This window comes from Maylandia zebra, linkage group LG8, assembly GCF_041146795.1.
Source record: "Maylandia zebra isolate NMK-2024a linkage group LG8, Mzebra_GT3a, whole genome shotgun sequence".
Taxonomy (NCBI): domain Eukaryota; kingdom Metazoa; phylum Chordata; class Actinopteri; order Cichliformes; family Cichlidae; genus Maylandia; species Maylandia zebra.
Window position 1 is genome coordinate 16,299,053 of NC_135174.1, and position 18,509 is coordinate 16,317,561.

Sequence of the window (18,509 nt, forward strand, 5' to 3'; positions counted from 1 at the left end):
TTATGGAACATTTTATTTTCTATTGAATAAAAAAGTAATAATAATAAAATGAATGTTTCTTCTGTTGTGTGATGAGTCTTTATTTAGGTTGTCGAAGCACTGCATTTGTCATTGAGTAGAAATGGTTATTCTGACTGATTGCACAGCAATTCTTGAGAGCTTTTTTCCTCCCACGTATGCATTTTCATTTGACAGCCAATATCATAAAGTATATATATATATATATATGTATATATGAATAAAAAGGGACACTTTGTTTTTTTCATTGTGACCTTGGAGTGTTTTCTTGTTGACTGAGCCGACAAAAAACATCTCAGTCGTTAAGCAAATAAACTGATAACTATGTCTTAATCACAAAGTTTTTTATTATACTTTTATAATCCTCTGATAGGAATTTTCCGGAATACAAGTGCGATAGTGACGTAAGAGTTTTGCAGCAGAAAAGTTTAATAACTTAACAGTTACATCCGATAACTTGATATAGCGAATGCTTTTACTGTTTTTCATATAAACTGACTCATCAGAGCTCTGCCTGCTAATGTTACTAGATGGAAATTTGTTCTGAGTGTGTGTGGTTCAGGTAAATGATGGCTTCCTGTATTGCACAAATGTTTTCGTTTTTTTTTTAAGTCAAGTATCATTTACAGCTTAATTATTATTTTTTTTAATAGCCAAAAATCCTTACACTCGGTGCACTCACACAAAGCTATCTTATCTTTGTATGTTGGCATAGTTTAAGAAATGCTTTGATATGATAGTTTGGGAATTAATTTAGATTTGTGGTCCACGGTAACTCAAAGATACGCGATCTAAAGAACACAAGCAGGGAGGAAAATCATCTCATGTGATCTAATCTTCTCATTCATAAGTTCAATATATATCCCACATTCTTACATTTGAATTCAAAAAGAGGAATATCATATCAAACTATTAGAGCAGGATCATGCTGTATGTTTGTGTGCGCTGGTATATATACAGCCCTGTTCCCAGAAGAGTTGTGACACTGTAAAACGTACATTAAACTGAATACAGGGATCTTATACTTCAAGGTATAATTTCAAATACTGAAACATAGTTTTTTTTATTAATCATTTTAAAAAATATCCACAGTTTGAATATGGTGCTTCTAAAAATACAGAACAGAAACAACGGGAGTCTGGAAATGTTGTGTGAAAAATCCTAGTAACTGGTTAACATGGTTGCTTTATAAATAGTATTGCAGAACAGTGCAGTATTTCAGTAATAAAAATGGAGAGTGATTAACTACAGGTCATTGTGAAAGAAAGTCTGGGCAAATATACAAGACTCTATTGATCCTGAACAACATATACACCTTTCTGAGCAACTTTGATGTTGCTTATTTCAGCAAAACAAGGAAAAACTGCAAGGTGTTTCTAGTAACATGATTTGATTCAGTAATAAAAGGGTGTGGGTGTGTGGGTGCAAAGCCCTCCTGTCTGTAATTCCTGAATAATGAAACAGAAAGTACAACTCAAGACATCCCGGGCTTCTGAAGAACTGAAATCTTTTATCAAGACAGAACAATAAAACACTTAAACGTTTAAAAGTACTCCTCAGTTCCCAAACACTTCAGAGCATTGTTAAAGGAAGAGGTGAGAGAACGCACAATGTTGTGTTTGTAGAAATCTATATATAAAAAAAGAGTTTGAATTATTTGAGTGACATTGCCTTTTCTTGTTGTATGGAAACAGCAGAGTTTTCATTACTTACTAGTTTATGAAGCCCCCTTTCAATACATTGTGTAAACATGTATGTAATTGCACTTTATATATCAGTAATATACAATTGGTAATCCCCACAAAACCTGTATCTTCTGCAAACATCAACCAATATGTTTTAACTTAGTGTTCTGACTGACATTTTTCCATACACAATTATTATGATTTCATTGTAGAATACTTCATTTCCTGCTTTCTGGTGGTTGTTTTATTCTGTGTTTGATCCCGATGACCTGCATCATCCTAACCACTCAGCCAATTCAAATAGCTGTATATAAGCAATTTATTTTCTAAACAAAGTTACAAAGTGCTGAACAAAAATGATTAAAGCAACACATATGAAAAGTTAAATTAAAAATAAATACCGTGGAGAAAAAAACAATTAAAAATTCAAAAATATTTGATAAAGGTGTTTGCAGCTATAGAAAGCCAAATTCTATTCAATTCAATTTGATTGCATTTATAAAGCAAAGTATAGATCCTTCAACAAAACCGAGAACCCCAACAATCAGAAGACTCCTTTTGAGGAAGCACTTGGCGACAGTGGGATGGAAAAAACTCCCTTTTAACAAAAAAAAAAAGGCTCAGTGAGGGGCAGCCATCTGCTGGTGCAAAAGACTTTAAAGCATGAAACGTCTTCAAAACGGTGTTTTAATCTATTTTCACGTTATAACGTGAAAATAGATTAAAACACCGTTTTGAGTCTATTAAAACACACACACACACACACACACAGAATATATGCACATATAACATGTGCTGATGACATGACTCATCTCATTACTCCGAAAACATCAGTACCATAGATTATAATTCCATTTTCAATATCAACCGATGAATTTCATATTCTGAATAAACCCTTTTAAATAAACATTTCATCGCTCTCAAGCTGGAACTTTACAATGAACGACCACTGTCATCCGATTTCATTTACTTCCACTGTAGAAACACTAGGTGGAGATAAACATCCACCACCAGGCGCCATACTCGTAATGACACGATTTTATAGTACAGCACAATGTTCTCTGGTGATGGGCACCTCGATAATTTAGTAATAACAAACAGATTTCAAAGCATATAAAAAACAAGTCGAAAACACAGACTAAGGATAGTAATGCGGTCAATGGTGAATTTGAATGTTTATGCTTTCGAATTATTGGAAATAGGCAAAAAGGAAAAATGAAATAAAAAGAAAAAAGCACTCCCTGGTCTGTATCCCCACGTAAGCCCACCCCCCGTGAAAGTGAAATCTGCCATCCGTGCTGCAGTTCCTCTACAGTCTTTAATTTGAAGTCACTCCTACCAGGACGTATTTCCTCGGGCACAAGCGCGCGCTGGAGCCTGCCGTCTTATTAACGCACAGGTTTACTGACACAGCACTGGATCTACAAAGGACCCAAGGACACAGACTTTTGAATCTAGTTAGCCTGATTAAAAGCAGCTAACACTGACATCATTTTTTGTACGGCTCCCTAAACGGATGGTATCGTAATAAAAAAAGAAAAAAAGTTATCACTTGGGACCGAAAAAGGGACCGAGTATGAATGATGTATTGCGCAGAATCTCGGCTCATTTAGCCTACGATTAATTTACCGGAAAGAAGCGCATCTCCATCTCGTGGGATGCGAGCGGGGCATGTCTTGGCTGAATGCTGTTGCACGGTTTTGGTTAGACGGTGCCAAACTTGCGCAAAGAGCCCGATTCTGCACAAGAACTGATCGTTGCCAGTAAGGTGACCGAAAGCACACAATGTCAGCCATACGGCGGAAATTTGGCGAGGACTACCAGGTTGTAAACACCAACCGGATCATGACTTTTTCCGCGCCGGTGAAGAAAAAGAGGCAGCGATTTGTAGAGAAGAACGGCCGCTGCAATGTCCAGCACGGTAACCTTGGGAGTGAAACCAGCAGGTACATCTCTGATCTATTCACCACGCTGGTGGATCTAAAGTGGCGCTGGAACCTGCTCATCTTCATCCTCACGTACACGGTGGCGTGGCTGGTCATGGCTTCGATGTGGTGGGTCATCGCTTACATCCGCGGAGACCTGAGCTACGGCGGCCACAACTCGTCCTACACCCCGTGCGTCGCCAACGTCTACAACTTTCCCTCTGCGTTCTTGTTCTTCATCGAGACCGAGGCGACCATCGGCTACGGCCACCGGTACATCACGGAAAAGTGTCCTGAGGGTATCATCCTCTTCCTCTTCCAGTCGCTGCTGGGCTCCATCGTGGACGCTTTCCTGATTGGCTGCATGTTCATCAAGATGTCGCAGCCCAAGAAGCGCGCGGAGACGCTGATGTTCAGCCAGGACGCGGTCATTTCGCAGCGGGACGGGAAGTTATGCCTCATGTTCCGAGTGGGAAACCTGCGAAACAGCCACATGGTGTCCGCTCAGATCAGGTGCAAACTCATAAAGGTAAGCACGCGCGTTACCTGGGTAATAGCCAGAGGATGTTTCTCCTGCGCCACCTCAACTCTGAACGTGTTGTGTCTGAATAAAATACACTCTCAAATTGTTAAGTGTGTGTTAAGTGTTGTGACCGTTTTTCAAGCCATGCACCGAATTTCTGTTAATTCCCAGATTTGACTATTTCAGGGCAAAGATTCCCACTGGATGGCCTGGAATATACGAAGGAAAGCATGGACTTAGAACTTTTAACTGTAACTCTCCAAGTGTTAGAGCTTTTCCTATATATATATATATATATATATATATATATATATATATATATATATATATATATATATATATATATATATATGAACAACAACTTCCATTCACACACTACACCAAAGTAATTAAGTAATAGATAAATTGTACGTTTTTTCTGACCTAATGGAAGATTTATATTTTATAGGTACAGAACAGTCTGGACAATGAACTACCAGAGGTTTAAGATCAGCCTGTACGTGATTTGAAATGAGTTTAGCATCCCTGCTGTAGGGGCTCTGCTTTTATAGCGAGGCTCCATCGTGAGTTGTGCTTTAATAAGTGGCCATTTACTCCCCGGAGCATCCTACTTACAGCTACAGGCTGTGTATTTCAGCTCTGTGTTTATCAGCTCTCCTCTCTTCATTTCTGAGATGCTGAGTGAGCCGCCTGCTTCAGCGAGGGTCATCACAAACTGCCCCCCACCCCTCCTTCAGTCAGCAGTATGGCTGTCAGTGGGTTGTATATTCAAATTCAGCCTCAACTTAAGCTGTCCACAGATGAGATGAATGCCTCCCCCAGGAAATAGTTTGTGGCCAACTACAGCACAAGCACTTGGTTAAAAGATCATTTCTAAAGTTAACCGGCTACAATGGCTGTAATTCCTGTGGCCACTCTTTCCTAAAGACAGGACAAAATGTAACTATTAAATACTGAGACGTGACAGTGATTTGGCATTTTACCAGAGCAACTGCTGCCTTTCAGCGCTGCAAAAAATAAAAATAAAAATCCGGAGGATGAAAGGAGAGCTGAGGCAGCTGCTGTCGGCTATGATAAAAGGGAAGAGGAAAACATTTTGTGTCATGCAATTTCACAACTGAAATAGACTGAAACTGCAGCTTCAAACAGCAGTCTCTCACCAGGGGAATGCTTTTCTCAAGTCCTCTAAGCAACATTTCTTTTTGGCCTGCAGACCTTATGACTGATGGACAGTGCTCAACAGTGTCTGTGTATCTCAGGTGCTGAAAAAAGTCCAAACACAACAATTCATCACAATTTGAGGACTTTGTATGAGCCCGCATAAGCTCCCTGTAGCAGTGTTCATCAGTTTAAACCTTAATAGCGCTTTGTTGTGACAGTTATCTGTGCTTTTGTTACTCCTTTGGAGTTGTGAGGTGATCTTCAGTGACGGCTCACTTTTATGAACTCACACCAACGAGTTGATTGTACTTAGTTGTTTATTTTGTTTTCTTAACCAAGTCAACAGAAAAAAATGTTTAAAGTCCTTTTAAAATGTTTTAATCCCTCTATTTTTCATTTGACTTCAATAAAAAGAAAGAAATAATAAATAAAAGTCACTCATTATTAAAAGCCTTATTACTGCCACTGTTTCAGCTCTTTCTCCCATTTTTCTTTCATTACTTTATCAATTGTCCTTTAATTAACAGCTGAGAAAGGCAAAGGAAAAATATAGTGTCTTGATTGCACTTAATCACCAGTCTCACAGATGAATAATCACACAGAATGCACCATCATCAACTTTCCTCCCTCTGCAGAGGAGAGCAGTTCATTTCAGGCCGTTTTACACTCTGCATAGTCACCTCTAATGCATTCTGTCCTGTTTGAAATAACAGAGTGAAAGCAGTAAAACAAACACCCACGGGACACGCTGTAAAATTTCAGCCTCAATCAGAGCCACTGTAGATTTATCATTAAAGAGGAATTGTTATGAAAGTTTAAGCTGTATTCGGTTCCTGATACTGGAACTGAATTCATCAGTCAGGTGTGATTTGTAGCATTCACAGCAGAACGTACTGGAACAAATGCTGCATTACTGTTGCTGATTAGATACATAATGGAGACCCAGTACTTTAGCTGTGCAGGTAGCTTTCTTGGTCTTGTCTCACGTCTCAAGTTTAAGTGAACGTGCCAGCCTGGAGTGCTGCTTAATTACTGCATGGTAAACATTTGCTGTTTAGAGTGCTTTCATCCATCAGCTTTTTTTTTTCAGACTTTATTTAAACAGTCCTTGGCTTCCTTTCTAAGATCAGTTGATTAAATGTATGTGATGATCCTGACCTGGGATTTCTGCCAGTGAGTAATGATCATTAAATGATATTTTTAAGCTACAATCATTTATGTGTTAATGGAAGGTCAGATGTCCAGGACACATGAATCACGTGTAAAATAAAAATAAAAATAAAAATATTCAATTAACCTGCAGTAAAGGGTCAAAACCTGTTTGATGAATTCATAAGTCTTGTCCACATTAGCTGATTGTGATATTTTAAGAAGAAGCCTTCATCATCTTTGGATCCTGGACTAATCGTGCTGTGAAATCTGTGTGCAGGGTATGATTGTAACACTGCTGCATTGTTCCTTTTTTCCTGCCCATGTACGTCACTGTGTTGTCAGACTGCACAGCGGTGTATTGTAGAGTAGATTGATTCAACATAGCCCTCTAGTACTACAGCTGCACTGTGCAAACGATGCCATGGCTCATGTTCAGGTAGCACGCCACTCAAGGTCACTGTCAGATTTTTTGCCCACAAAGCTGGCTGAAGAAATGAGGCATGCTGCAGTAAATCCTAATGATGGAGCAGTGCAAACGTACGGTGGCACGGAGATACCTAGGCATGGGCCATAAATATGCTGTGGGACCTGGATACTCTGGACTTTTGGGAAAAAGTAAAGTTGGTGTGTGTGCAGTCAGTGAATTATTACAGAAAAGAATACTTGGTGGAGTATTTGGACTCTTCAGCTATGTATTTTCTGACTCTTTTACACAATGATGTAAGAAACTGTCACTGGAGTCCTAAATAATTCCCCCTTGCTACGTGGGCGTCTAGTGGCTATGAACATTAAAGCCAACACTGATCTCCTTGAGTTTGCCCTCTAACTGCTGGATGTGAATTTTACTGAGTTTCATCAGTAGAAGTTTAGAGGACTGAAGCACAAGTAGAAATGTAAAGTAGGAGGTGATGGTGGGCGTGCCTCTTTCCATTTCACATGTCTCTTTTATCGACAAGCTCAGTGACATGTGGGACTTGTCTAGAAGATGCGATAAGAATATAAAAGATTTACTTTAAACATTGTAGCCTTATTTCAATCTCCCACTCCCTTCTTCCGTGACTTGTGACCAAGACTCGGAGATACCTGAACTTCTTCACTCGGGCTAGCAACTTATTCCCAGGTCGGAGTGGGCACTCCATCCTTTCTGCCTGAAAACCATGGCCTTAAACTTGGAGGTGCTAATTTTGGTAAATGGACTGGTTCTTATATAGCGCTTTTCTACTCTTCTGAGCACTCAAAGCGCTTTACACATTTGCTGCACATTCTGAAGCAAACTAACCCATTGCAAACTGGAGGTCATGGCTTGAAGGAGCTATCAGAACTAAATCAGCTGGAAAAAGCAGATCCTGAGAACACCAAATGTGACACCCTCCACCCTTTGGCTGCCACAGCATTTGTGACGAAGAGCAGGAGTAGGGAAGTCCAGCAATGGAAAACATCAGACTTGCTGATAGCAATACAAATCAAATTCCAACTACAGTAATACCAGGATTACCATCCACAGGGCTGCAGTGAAATTCCCTCTCTAAGTCCACAAAACACATTTTAGAATGATTCAAAAATACTCACAAGAACGAAGAGTTAGTTATGGGTTATGGCACCAGGATAAAAACCGGGTTATTCGTCCTGAATGTAAGATTCAAGTAACCAGTTTGCAGTGCTAGATGTGAATTCATGAACCCATTCAACTGCATCCAGTTCAATACTGCTGTTAGACAAGTGTATTTCAAGGCATTTGTTGGCATAGTGTACATACATATAGCCACTTTTAAGAGAACTAGAAAGAATGAAGCTTTAGGCTGTATTATATTTCACCAGACACAAGTAATTAACTTGTGCCTGGTGAAATATAATAGTAGATCCCAATTTTATGGTTGCACATAACAAACTTAATTATGAGCAGAAACACAGCTCTCTGGCAGTACTGCCCACCCTATATCCACAATGCATGTTAATGTAAAAACATAAAAGTCCTTGAAATTCCATTAATATTGATGCAGCATTAATTAATAAACCAGTGGAATGCAGAGGTGCTCTGACCCCTGCAGCACAAGTGAAATATAATATTAAAATGGAAACATGCAGGCGTGTGGGTTGCCGTCAGAGCGCGGTCGTAACGAGCTTATCTTGGCAAGAAAAAAAATTGGTAGGACAAAGGAGATGGAAGCAGTAGACAGCAGCAAGTGCGGCAAACAAGACTGAACAAAAATGCAGCGGGGGAGAGTGACAGCTGGGCGGTGCTCGTCAGTGTCAACAGAAGCTTGTCTCAGTAGGTTGGTCCACAGCAGGAGATAAGTGATAAGGGCGAGAAGCAGAGAGACAGGCATGCATGCAGGAGCTTAGCGAGACAGGCCGGCAGATATGCCGGCATGACTCGTAACATCTGCCACCGTCTAACTCTGAAGGACAAGCAGGGAAAGCAGAAGAAAGAAGAGAAGAAGAGGCAAAAAAAGAAAAGCGATAATGTTGTGGCAGACAGATTGAGAGATAGAATGCAACGTCTGTGCGAGAATCACATTTTATCTCCCGCTCAAAGCCCAGTAGCTGGACACATGTCCACATTTGCATGTCAAACACAAAAGTAATACATTTGTGTTGCATTGTTGATGTCTGGGTTTAGTATCTTTCTCAAACACATGCATTTGCACACACAGTCCACACAAACTCTCACTGAAGGGGAAGTGAGTCACCAGGGAGAGGGCCTGCCTTCACTCAACTTGAATCTCAGGTGGCTTGGTAAATTAAGCACCCCCTCCATATCAGGACCTCTTCCAAAGGCCATTAATTTCCCCCCTGTGGCGCTGACTGTTTAGCAGCACTAAGAGAACACACAAGGCTTTTACATTGTTAAAGCAATCCAGCAGCTTTCTGCGTCCTTGGCAGGGGTATAACTCTGTTGTAGCACTACAGCGCTAGTGAGGCAAGCAGTGAGGATTTATTAAAATCAGCAGTTTTACCTTTACACCCAGAAATAAATGACTTACCAGTACACTGGTTTCCAAATGGGAAAATCTAGTGCAGTAGCACCATTATTATATTTAAATAGAAGGAAATCTTGAGCTTTGCCTGTTTTTGATGTCATAAAGATTGCTGCTAAAAAGAAGGGCAGTTAGATGGATAATTAAGCTGGATAAAAATGATTTAAGCAGCAATACCTATTACCACACTGGACTGCATTTTACTGTTCACTAAGTGTAAATATGAAAACATCAGAGGCATAATTGAAGAGCCTCAATGTTAGCATTTTCCCACCCTCTTATCTATACCATAGTTAGACAAGAGGGTTCAGTTCTCAATAATCAAGGCACTTGGTAATGTAAGGTAAAGCCTTAATAATAACAGAGAGAAAACCCTAACAATCAGAAGACCCATATGAGCAAAGACTTGGCAACAGCAGGAAGGAAAAACTCCTTTTTAACAGGAAACAACCATGTGCTGCAGCCAGTTTGGGAGTGAGGGGCTGGAGACAGGACAAGTTCTGTAGCATACAGTCTGTACCAAGCAGGAGGTCATATTTGTCAGATAATGACATCAACAATAAAAACAAACATAAAAAAAAACATAAAAATGGGTGTGCTCTAAAAGGAGCTACTGTAAAGTTTTTTTTATTAAAGGCTGTAAAAGTGTTAAATTCATTGCTGAAGTTGGGTATTTCCCCACAGGAGTCAGTGGGGACTGTCTTGCTTTTGAAGCCAGCCACAAGTAGCCAATGCAGGAACTACTGTTTTTGCTACTCATTTCTCAGCCCTGGAGGTTGCTGCTTTGAAATGATAGCTTTGTGCTGCTAAGCTAAGCAAACTGCCCGATGAATGCCACTTTATATTTATCATGCAGAGTGAGAGTAATATCTCCAAGCTCTCAGCAATAAAGTGAAAAGTATTTAATGTCAGACGATGTAATCCTATAAGCTGGGATTTAGACCAAAAGCAAAAGGAAGGGCTGCTTTTGTAAGGGTGTCTGTTATTTATAGTGGCTACCGGTAAGACAATCGATCCAGGAAGTCCAGCTGGAGTAAACAGATTAATGCATTTAATGGCTTAACAGTTGCCAAAACACTTTACAGCGGACATGACCTGATTGTTTTAGGCATCAAAGATGGAATTACTTTATCTTTAATGGCAAAGGTAAACAGAAGCAGTTTGTTTGGTTTGGCAAAGCCACCCTATGCAGGCACCCCTCCATTCCAGGCATGATCAGACTCTGACTGAGGAGATTTTACATCTCTTCCTTGATGAAATCCCCAAATCGAGTAACATTATTTTATTTGTTACGAGAATACACCCCGTAGACTGACAGATCAAAGGCGCGGTGGGTGGTGTAGCTTTTTACAGCTTTTTCTGCTTGTTTCCTTTTAAGTAGAGTTCTCACTGTTACATAAAAAACATCCGCATTTCTTGCTTTTTCGACTTAACTTCAGTGGACATGTTACATCGGCTCCCCGTCTGCGCGTTCAGTGAGCGGCAGCCACTGATGCAGCATGATGGGTGACACTTTCCCTCAAGAAGGCGAGCCGGGGATCTGTGGGCACAGACGTCTTCCTGTGAAATGTCACACCCTTCTGTCCTCAACATCACGGTGAATACAAATGACAGGCTGTTTGCCATCTGTGAACCGATTGGCTCCTTGCTCAAAGGGCCGGGGAGGCCACTCTTCATGAAAGTTAACAGTAGGCGACGGGAAGAAGATATAATCTATTTAATCTACTAATAAACATTAACAACGGGGAAAGATGATTTTCACCCTTCTGTTTATGTATGAAATGTTAGAACTCATATGGGTATTATCAGTATTTTTTCTTTTTGGCCTTTTCTTTGAGCTTCTTTCTTGATATTTTCATTTAACACATACTTTACTTATTTAGATTTGCCCTATTTGGTCTACATTTGGTCAACAATGTTGGTTTTTTTAAGGCCAGACTGTTGCTGAGAATTTCAATGGGGTCTAATCTGCTGGAAATTATGAGGTGTGTACACAGTGAATGAAAAAAAAAAAATGAAATAAAGATTACTGGTGCTTGGGTTGTCAGAACGAGATGCTGGGAAGGTGAGAGACTATTGTTTTAACACCTTCATTCTCACTTTTACCCTGCATGTCTGCCAGTCAGTGTGACAAGTACATTTCAGTGCTATTGCCTCCTCAGGTCAGTTGTTCTTGCTTTTACCACTATACAGCAAAAATACACTTCATTAGGTCCACATTGCTTACATTGTGTTGGATCTCCTTTTGCATTCAGAACTGCTTTAATTCATCATAGATTTGGAACCATCAGAATTTTTGGTTCATATTGATATGACAGCTTCACACAGTTGCTGCAAATTTGTCGACGGCGCATCCATGATGCAAATCTCTTTTTCCACCACATGCCAAAGAGGCTGTGTTTGACTGAGATCTGTGACAGTGGAGGCCATTTGAGTACAGTGAACTCATTGTTGTGCTCAACAAACCACCCAGTAGAAATTTCAGTACTGAATAGCTGTTAGCTGGTGGTCTTTTCTTCCAATATAACAATTGAAAGACGTCACAGATGTTACTTTGGCATTGGTTTGAGGTACTTCTTAAACATTGCCTCGATATCTTGATTAGACTTTGTAGAGAAAGTTTGCATTTAAGGTTTTTTTCTTTGTTGTTGGTTTGTTAGTTAGAATAAATGAAATGAAATTAATTATAATTATTGAGAAAAGAATTATAAGAAGAAAAAAAAACCCTAAATGGTGGATTGATGTAATCTATTTCACATGTTGTAAGAGATGTTCTGACATGAACTCTGTATAGGAGCATGGTCTGTCCGTCTATGGTTAAGTTGTACTGCAACCAGTTTTGATCAGCGTTAGGGGTTTAATTATGTTTGCTGGAAAGTTTAAGATGGTTTGAGCTTCATGACACGGTGCGTTAATGTTGCTGGAAGCAGCCATCAAATGATAGATACATTGTGGTAATAAAGGGACGGACATGGTCATCAACAATAATCAGCAAGGCTGTGGAGTTTAAATGATGCTCAGTTGGTGCTAAGAGGCGCAAAGTGTGCCAAGAAAATATCCTCCACACCAATGCACCACCACGACCAGCCTGACAAGCTGATACGAGGCAGGATGGATCCATGGGATTTATGTTGTTTATGTCAAATTCTGACCCTACCATCTGAGTGTTACAGCAGTTGGGGCTCGACAGATTGCTGCTGTAACATTAACAGATTTTTCCAAAGCTTTTTGTCCCCATCTGACAAGACGTGTAGGTCTGTCGAAGCAGTTCTGGGAGCGCTTTGTATTTAGTTGCTGTTGTTTTGCAACAGTACTACCACAAGTGAGCCTGGGACCAAAGATAATGTCTACATCTTCTTCATTACGGTCCCGTTTTTCAATAAGTGTGGCTGATGGAAGCAATTCTCAGCGACCACTTCTAGTTTACAGGCTTCACCCTGTCTGCCTTTGAGCACCAAAAACAACTCATTCTCCCCACTTTAACTCTCTAAGTATCCAATTTCATATGGTACCATGTGAAATTCCCGAAGGAAATTGCCTTTTCAATGCTATTCCAGTGGACTTTAAACGCAGCTTCGGTTACCTTTTGATCAAGGTGTTACGTTCCCCTGAGAGGTCTAGGCGGTGAGGGGGAAGTAACAAAAGGTGTCCAGGTCAGAAAAAGGAGTCAAGGAGGCAAAAGGGTTAAATTAAAGAGTTTTATTAAAGTAGCTCAACTAAGAGAGATGGACAAGCCGTTATCACCATAAAACACCAACAAAACAAACAAAACTCAGGCGTTGGTCAAATAAAGCAAAAAGTCAAAAGGAAAGCGCAGCTCACTAGCTGGACAACACACTACACAGCTCACTAGCTGGACAACACACTACACAGCTCACTAGCTGTACCCACACAAAATGGCACTCTGGCCCAGAGCTCACCCTGCTCTGGGCTTAAATACCCTTAATTGCTGATGGGAGTCAGCTGTACAGGAGGGAAAGGTGGCACCTCAGGCAGGAGGTAGTGGGACACGCCCACACAGGCACCCTCAGGAGAGAGAGAGAGGCCCTGCTAGGGCCGTAACACAAGGATAAAGAATATGTGCATATATATAGTAGCAGTAGTTGGGTTTCACATGAAAAGTACTCACCAAGTGGTAGGTACTGCAAAGGAGAGGTTAAACCTGACAGATTGACAATCTGTCCTCATCAACTCAACTATAGCCTGTAAAAAGCTATTTTTGTGCAGGAATATTAGCTTCAATCAAACACACTGACTTTGAACCAATGAGACTCCAGGCTAAAAACTGGTTAATGCTTCAGTGGCTTTGGACCCTTTCACTCTCACATGCACCTCTTTCGGGTGATGTGTAGGAAAGTTCAGGGCTCTAAAATGTGTGTTAAAATGGGTCATAAAACCTTTTAGCTGTGTAGGTAGAGTCATTTGCATGTTCTACATGAAAGCAAAGCAGTACTTTGAAATTCAGAGGGTTTTTTTTTTTAACATGACGACAATATGATTCAATTAATTCATTTTGTCAGATGTGTTTTCCTCAGCTGGAAATACACTTCCATAAACAGCAAACACCACACTGATAATGTCCTAAAGATAATTTAGGTGACAAGAAGATTCTCGACACTTTCATGTCTGCATGGCAGATATGACCGGTAACTTCTTTGAGTCTATGCTGGTTGCCTGGCAACTGGTCCCAGCATAGTCTGACCACAACCTAGTACAAAACTGTGAATTGGCATGAATTTTTTTACACTTTGCTTTCTGCTTTGTTTTTGTTTTAAATCAAATAAAATGTAACAATAATGTCAGGTTTTAAAGTGTCCACTTCATATCAGTGATTTTAAGACTCTCTTGCTAGTTTATGAAGTTGCTAAATGCCAATCACCAGCATTATCTCAGTCAGGCTTTCTAGTTTATGTAGCTAGGTCCCTCACGAGTCAAAATCTCAGGAGTTCTGACTTGAGGCTGCAGAGCAATCTGCCTCAGAGTCAGAAGGACTCCATCTTTGTAGAAACCCTCAAAACCCCTTTTATGAAAGATTAGAAAATCCATTTAATGTACATCTTTTCTTCCTTACACTGCCTTGGTGGGAGTGTTGGTATAAACTTCAATGTTTGTGCTAAAATGTCCTGTTCATTTGTGTCCACAGTCTCGGCAGACCCCAGAGGGCGAGTTCCTGCCTCTGGATCAGTGTGAACTGGATGTAGGTTTCGGGACGGGGGCGGATCAGCTCTTCCTAGTGTCACCTTTGACTATCTGCCATGAGATCAACAGCAACAGCCCGTTCTTCGACCTGTCACAGCGCTCGCTCATGAACGATCAGTTTGAGATTGTTGTCATTCTGGAGGGTATCGTGGAGACCACTGGTAAGAACGTATTCTTATTTCTGAGGTCCTTTTGCTGTCTTGTTTAAAAACAACTAACTTTGTGTAAGCATCGCTGTCCCTTATCATTTGTCTCATCATCATTTAGCAGGTGTTAGATGGAGCTTCTCAGTAATATAAAATGAAATATTTAACACAATGTTTAATTTCATGGTGTTTAATTATTCAAAACACAAGGCTGCTTCCATCTCTGTTAGTTTTTCATGTTTCCCTCTCCCTTGTCCCTGAAGCAGTTCACCACTTTCATATCAGCTTCCTGTCTGGCTGTCAGTCCATTTTTATTTAATTCAGTTTTCCTCATAATGTTACAGTGTGTTAGTCATCTCCTCTTTGTCTTTTCCCTGTCTGTATTTGAAAATTTTTTCTACTCTGTCTTTTCTCTTCATCTCAGGTATGACATGCCAGGCAAGGACATCTTACACTGAAGATGAAGTCTTGTGGGGTCATCGCTTCCTCCCTGTCATGTCTCTTGAAGAGGGCTTCTTCAGAGTTGATTACTCCCAGTTCCACAACACCTTTGAAGTCCCCACACCTCCCTACAGTGTCAAAGAGCAGGAGGAGAAGTCCTCCCTGACGTCACCCAACCCCCTGCCTGTTGCGCCTACTCCCCCTTCGCCTCTGCTGAAGAACAGCAGCCGAGTAGGCCGCAGGGAGAGGCTCCTGTCAGCTGACAATGCAGACCATGTAGACGATCAAGTCTCCAGGCTGCCCAGCAAACTCCAGCGCATGAGCTCCAGCAGGGAGGAGCATCTCTGGAGGGGGCTGAAGACTGGGTCAGCCTTGCCTGGGGGGAAGGCCTCCAGCACAGGAGATCTGCCGCTTAGTATTCAGAGGCTGAGGTCCAGCTCCATCCCTGTAGTGAGGCAAGGACATCCGGAGGAGCAGGTCCAGCTGTTGTCTTTGGATGGAGAAGCTGAGGAGAGTGAGCTGGAGAAGCACAGATTGCCCACAGCCATTAGCACCATTGCTGCTCCAACCCCAGCACCAGTCCAGATCTCCTTGGTAGGGAGTCGGCCAGAGGACAACCTGCCTCCCAAACTGCGCAGAATGAATGCTGACCGCTGACATCTGCAAACTACCTTCAGGACTAAAACTAATTTGAAAAATTTATCAGGCTTGATGGGCATTGCATATAAGTAAAGTCTACTGTGATCTAATTTTGTTTGTTTTTTTGTAATTTCTGCAGATTCTCTCCAGTTTTCAGTATTTCTTATCAGGCTCTTTACTAAGTTGTCCATTGCCACAAATAGAAGGACAACACCAATAAGCCATCCATCCGCTCATACTGTGACTCAGTTTTGATATATCACCATCTGTGCCCCCCACTGACTTTTAACATTTATGTCCTTGTGCTTGTTCCTTTCATTTCTTTTCCCAGAAGTTGCATCAAAGACTTTCTTATGCCCTCAAACTGCTGTATCCACTTTTTAAAATTGAACAAGCACCAAAGTGGCAGTTATAAATCAGACTGATCATTTGCTAAACCAGCTCCCTTAAAACAGTGACTGTCCAGTGGCTTCTTAGCAAAGATAACCAGGCACGGCAAGTCTGTCAAGCTTTGGATTCACTTATTATTCTTGATTTCTCATATAATAAGTGTGCAGTGGTGTTTAAATTAAGCCTTTACCAAACATAAAACAATGTTCAAAAATATAAGAAAGTGTTTTAGAGGTTTGCTCATTTGTATCAATGTAAAATTTATCTGTAGCAGATGCTGTTTGCTACGGGACAACCTACTGTAGTAGTCAAATACTACCTAATCTCTAAAAACAGATTTTGCATATGAATATGTACAATCTGTAGGCAAGACACAACATTTCTGTACCAGGCACACTCTGGTTTCTTTTTGTAGTCTTTTTGTAGTCCAGGTGCACTTTACTAGCAATGCGCCGATATGATATTTGGATCAGATTTTGGTCCGAGCCTAATTGTAAAGGCTGGATTGGATATTGTTTAAAACGAGATGATCTATGACCAATCTATTCATTTTTACTGTATTTGATTCACTCAGCAGCAACAGTGGTTGCTATTGGCCAAGCTAACAAAGTACTAAGTAAGCTAACAGCAAAGCAGCAGTTGATGCTTTCTCTTTCTTGGTCCTTCATTTGTTTGGAAGCTTTTATTACTCTTTATTACACTCTTGGTTACATAATGTGCTTGTGCCAGCTCAACTTCACACCAATATATTGAGGAGCAGTAAAAGCAGGTGAACTCAGATTGAGAGGAAGTAAAGGAGACACTTGCATGACTGTCAATGAAAGCAGTGTGCAGTAGGCTTGCACTGAGCTCGGACTAATGCAAATATATTAGACAAATAATAAAATAAATTTTTCCTGTTGTTGTTTATTATTTTATTAATAAATATAAAATCAAGTACATTTCTATTCTTGGATGCATGTATTTGTTAGGAAAGCATGATTTAAGTTGAGCCTGGTGCTAGCTAAAGCATAAGGAATGATACTCTTCCTCACAGTGAGGATTACAGTTTACTGATTTATCTCTGGTACCGGATCAACAGATACTCAATGCCAAGATCTCAGTATTGGATCAGAATTGGTAAAAGCAGGATTGGTGTGTCCCTATTATTGACTAACTTTGGTTGATAGTCATTTTGTAGAACAATAGAGGAATATGCATTAGCTAAAACACATCAGATAACTATCACCTATTGCCTAACAATGATTTGAGTTTTTATTTGCTTTTTTGCCTGACATCACAAACACTAATCAGAGGATGGAAAAAGAGAGTAAGGTTCTAAGACTATATCATCTTTAATTAATTAAATTTATTTTTACGTAAAATCCAGCAGCTTTAGCTTCAGTCTTTTTACACAGTATCATGTCTGAAGACATCCAGTGCATATTTAGATAATTTTTTCAAGATTAGGCATTGTTTTGTTTTTTTTTGCTAACATTGACCTTTCATCCCACATCCACAGCTTACATTAGCCTAATTAGCTAGTTAACATAAAGCTAACAAAAAATCAACGGCTTATCTACAATTTAGTAGAAAAACTGCATGAGTGCCATACAAGAAAGCAACAGGGGGACAGGGTTTAACTTTACACAATTTAACCTGAAGTGGATCCCTGATACACATGTTACATTAATATGTTTTAGGGACTACTATTTATTTGGATGCTCACATGAGCAACTGCATTACCTATTGTGCAATTTTAACAATTTTTACCTCTTGGTGCACTGTTTGCATTGGACCATTACACATGGGGTGCCAAATGCAATCACAAATCAATTTTAGACTGCAGATTTTCTGTCATTATTAACTGGTTTATCAAAATGTAAAAAAACAACAGCAACAAAAAAAAACAATGTAGGAATGCAGGGAAGATGACGTCAGAGGATCTGTGTATTATTGCCAATATAAAGGAAAGATTACTTCATATTGCAACTGCTAAATAATAAATTCTTTGAAAACACAACTGTGCCTGTTAGCACTGATTTTTCCCTATGAAAAAAAAGCTGTATTGCCTTTTCTGTTTGACTCAGCTTGTATATTTGCACACTGTACTCAACATCCAGAGCAGTTTCATCCTGCAGAACCTATCAGCGGCTCATGTGTCACCTGCTGTGATGGCTAAATCAGCATTCATCAAATATTAAAGCCTTAAACGTGAGCGTGAGTTTGTTCTGTTTTGAAGCAAATTTTAGAACGACAAGCAAGATCCTTCA

The 18,509-nt window shown here is 40.2% G+C and overlaps 1 protein-coding gene across 1 annotated transcript; it reads left to right on the forward strand.

Annotated features, from left to right (window-relative positions):
- Nucleotides 1–3,030: 3,030 nt before the first annotated feature.
- LOC101482489 (G protein-activated inward rectifier potassium channel 1) lies at nucleotides 3,031–18,259 on the forward strand. Its single transcript, XM_004567525.3, has 3 exons — nucleotides 3,031–4,157; nucleotides 14,586–14,802; nucleotides 15,212–18,259. Exons 1-3 carry the CDS (start codon nucleotides 3,489–3,491, stop codon nucleotides 15,883–15,885), a joined length of 1,560 nt encoding a protein of 519 aa, XP_004567582.2. The 5' UTR covers nucleotides 3,031–3,488; the 3' UTR covers nucleotides 15,886–18,259.
- Nucleotides 18,260–18,509: the final 250 nt, after the last annotated feature.

Bases quoted from the DNA above. Each gene is read 5' to 3' on its own strand.
- LOC101482489 (XM_004567525.3), top strand. From the start codon at position 3,489: ATGTCAGCCATACGGCGGAAATTTGGCGAGGACTACCAGGTTGTAAAC. The intron at 4,158-14,585 runs GTAAGCACGCGC...TTGTGTCCACAG, and splicing joins TCAGGTGCAAACTCATAAAG to TCTCGGCAGACCCCAGAGGG. The intron at 14,803-15,211 runs GTAAGAACGTAT...TCTTCATCTCAG, and splicing joins GGGTATCGTGGAGACCACTG to GTATGACATGCCAGGCAAGG.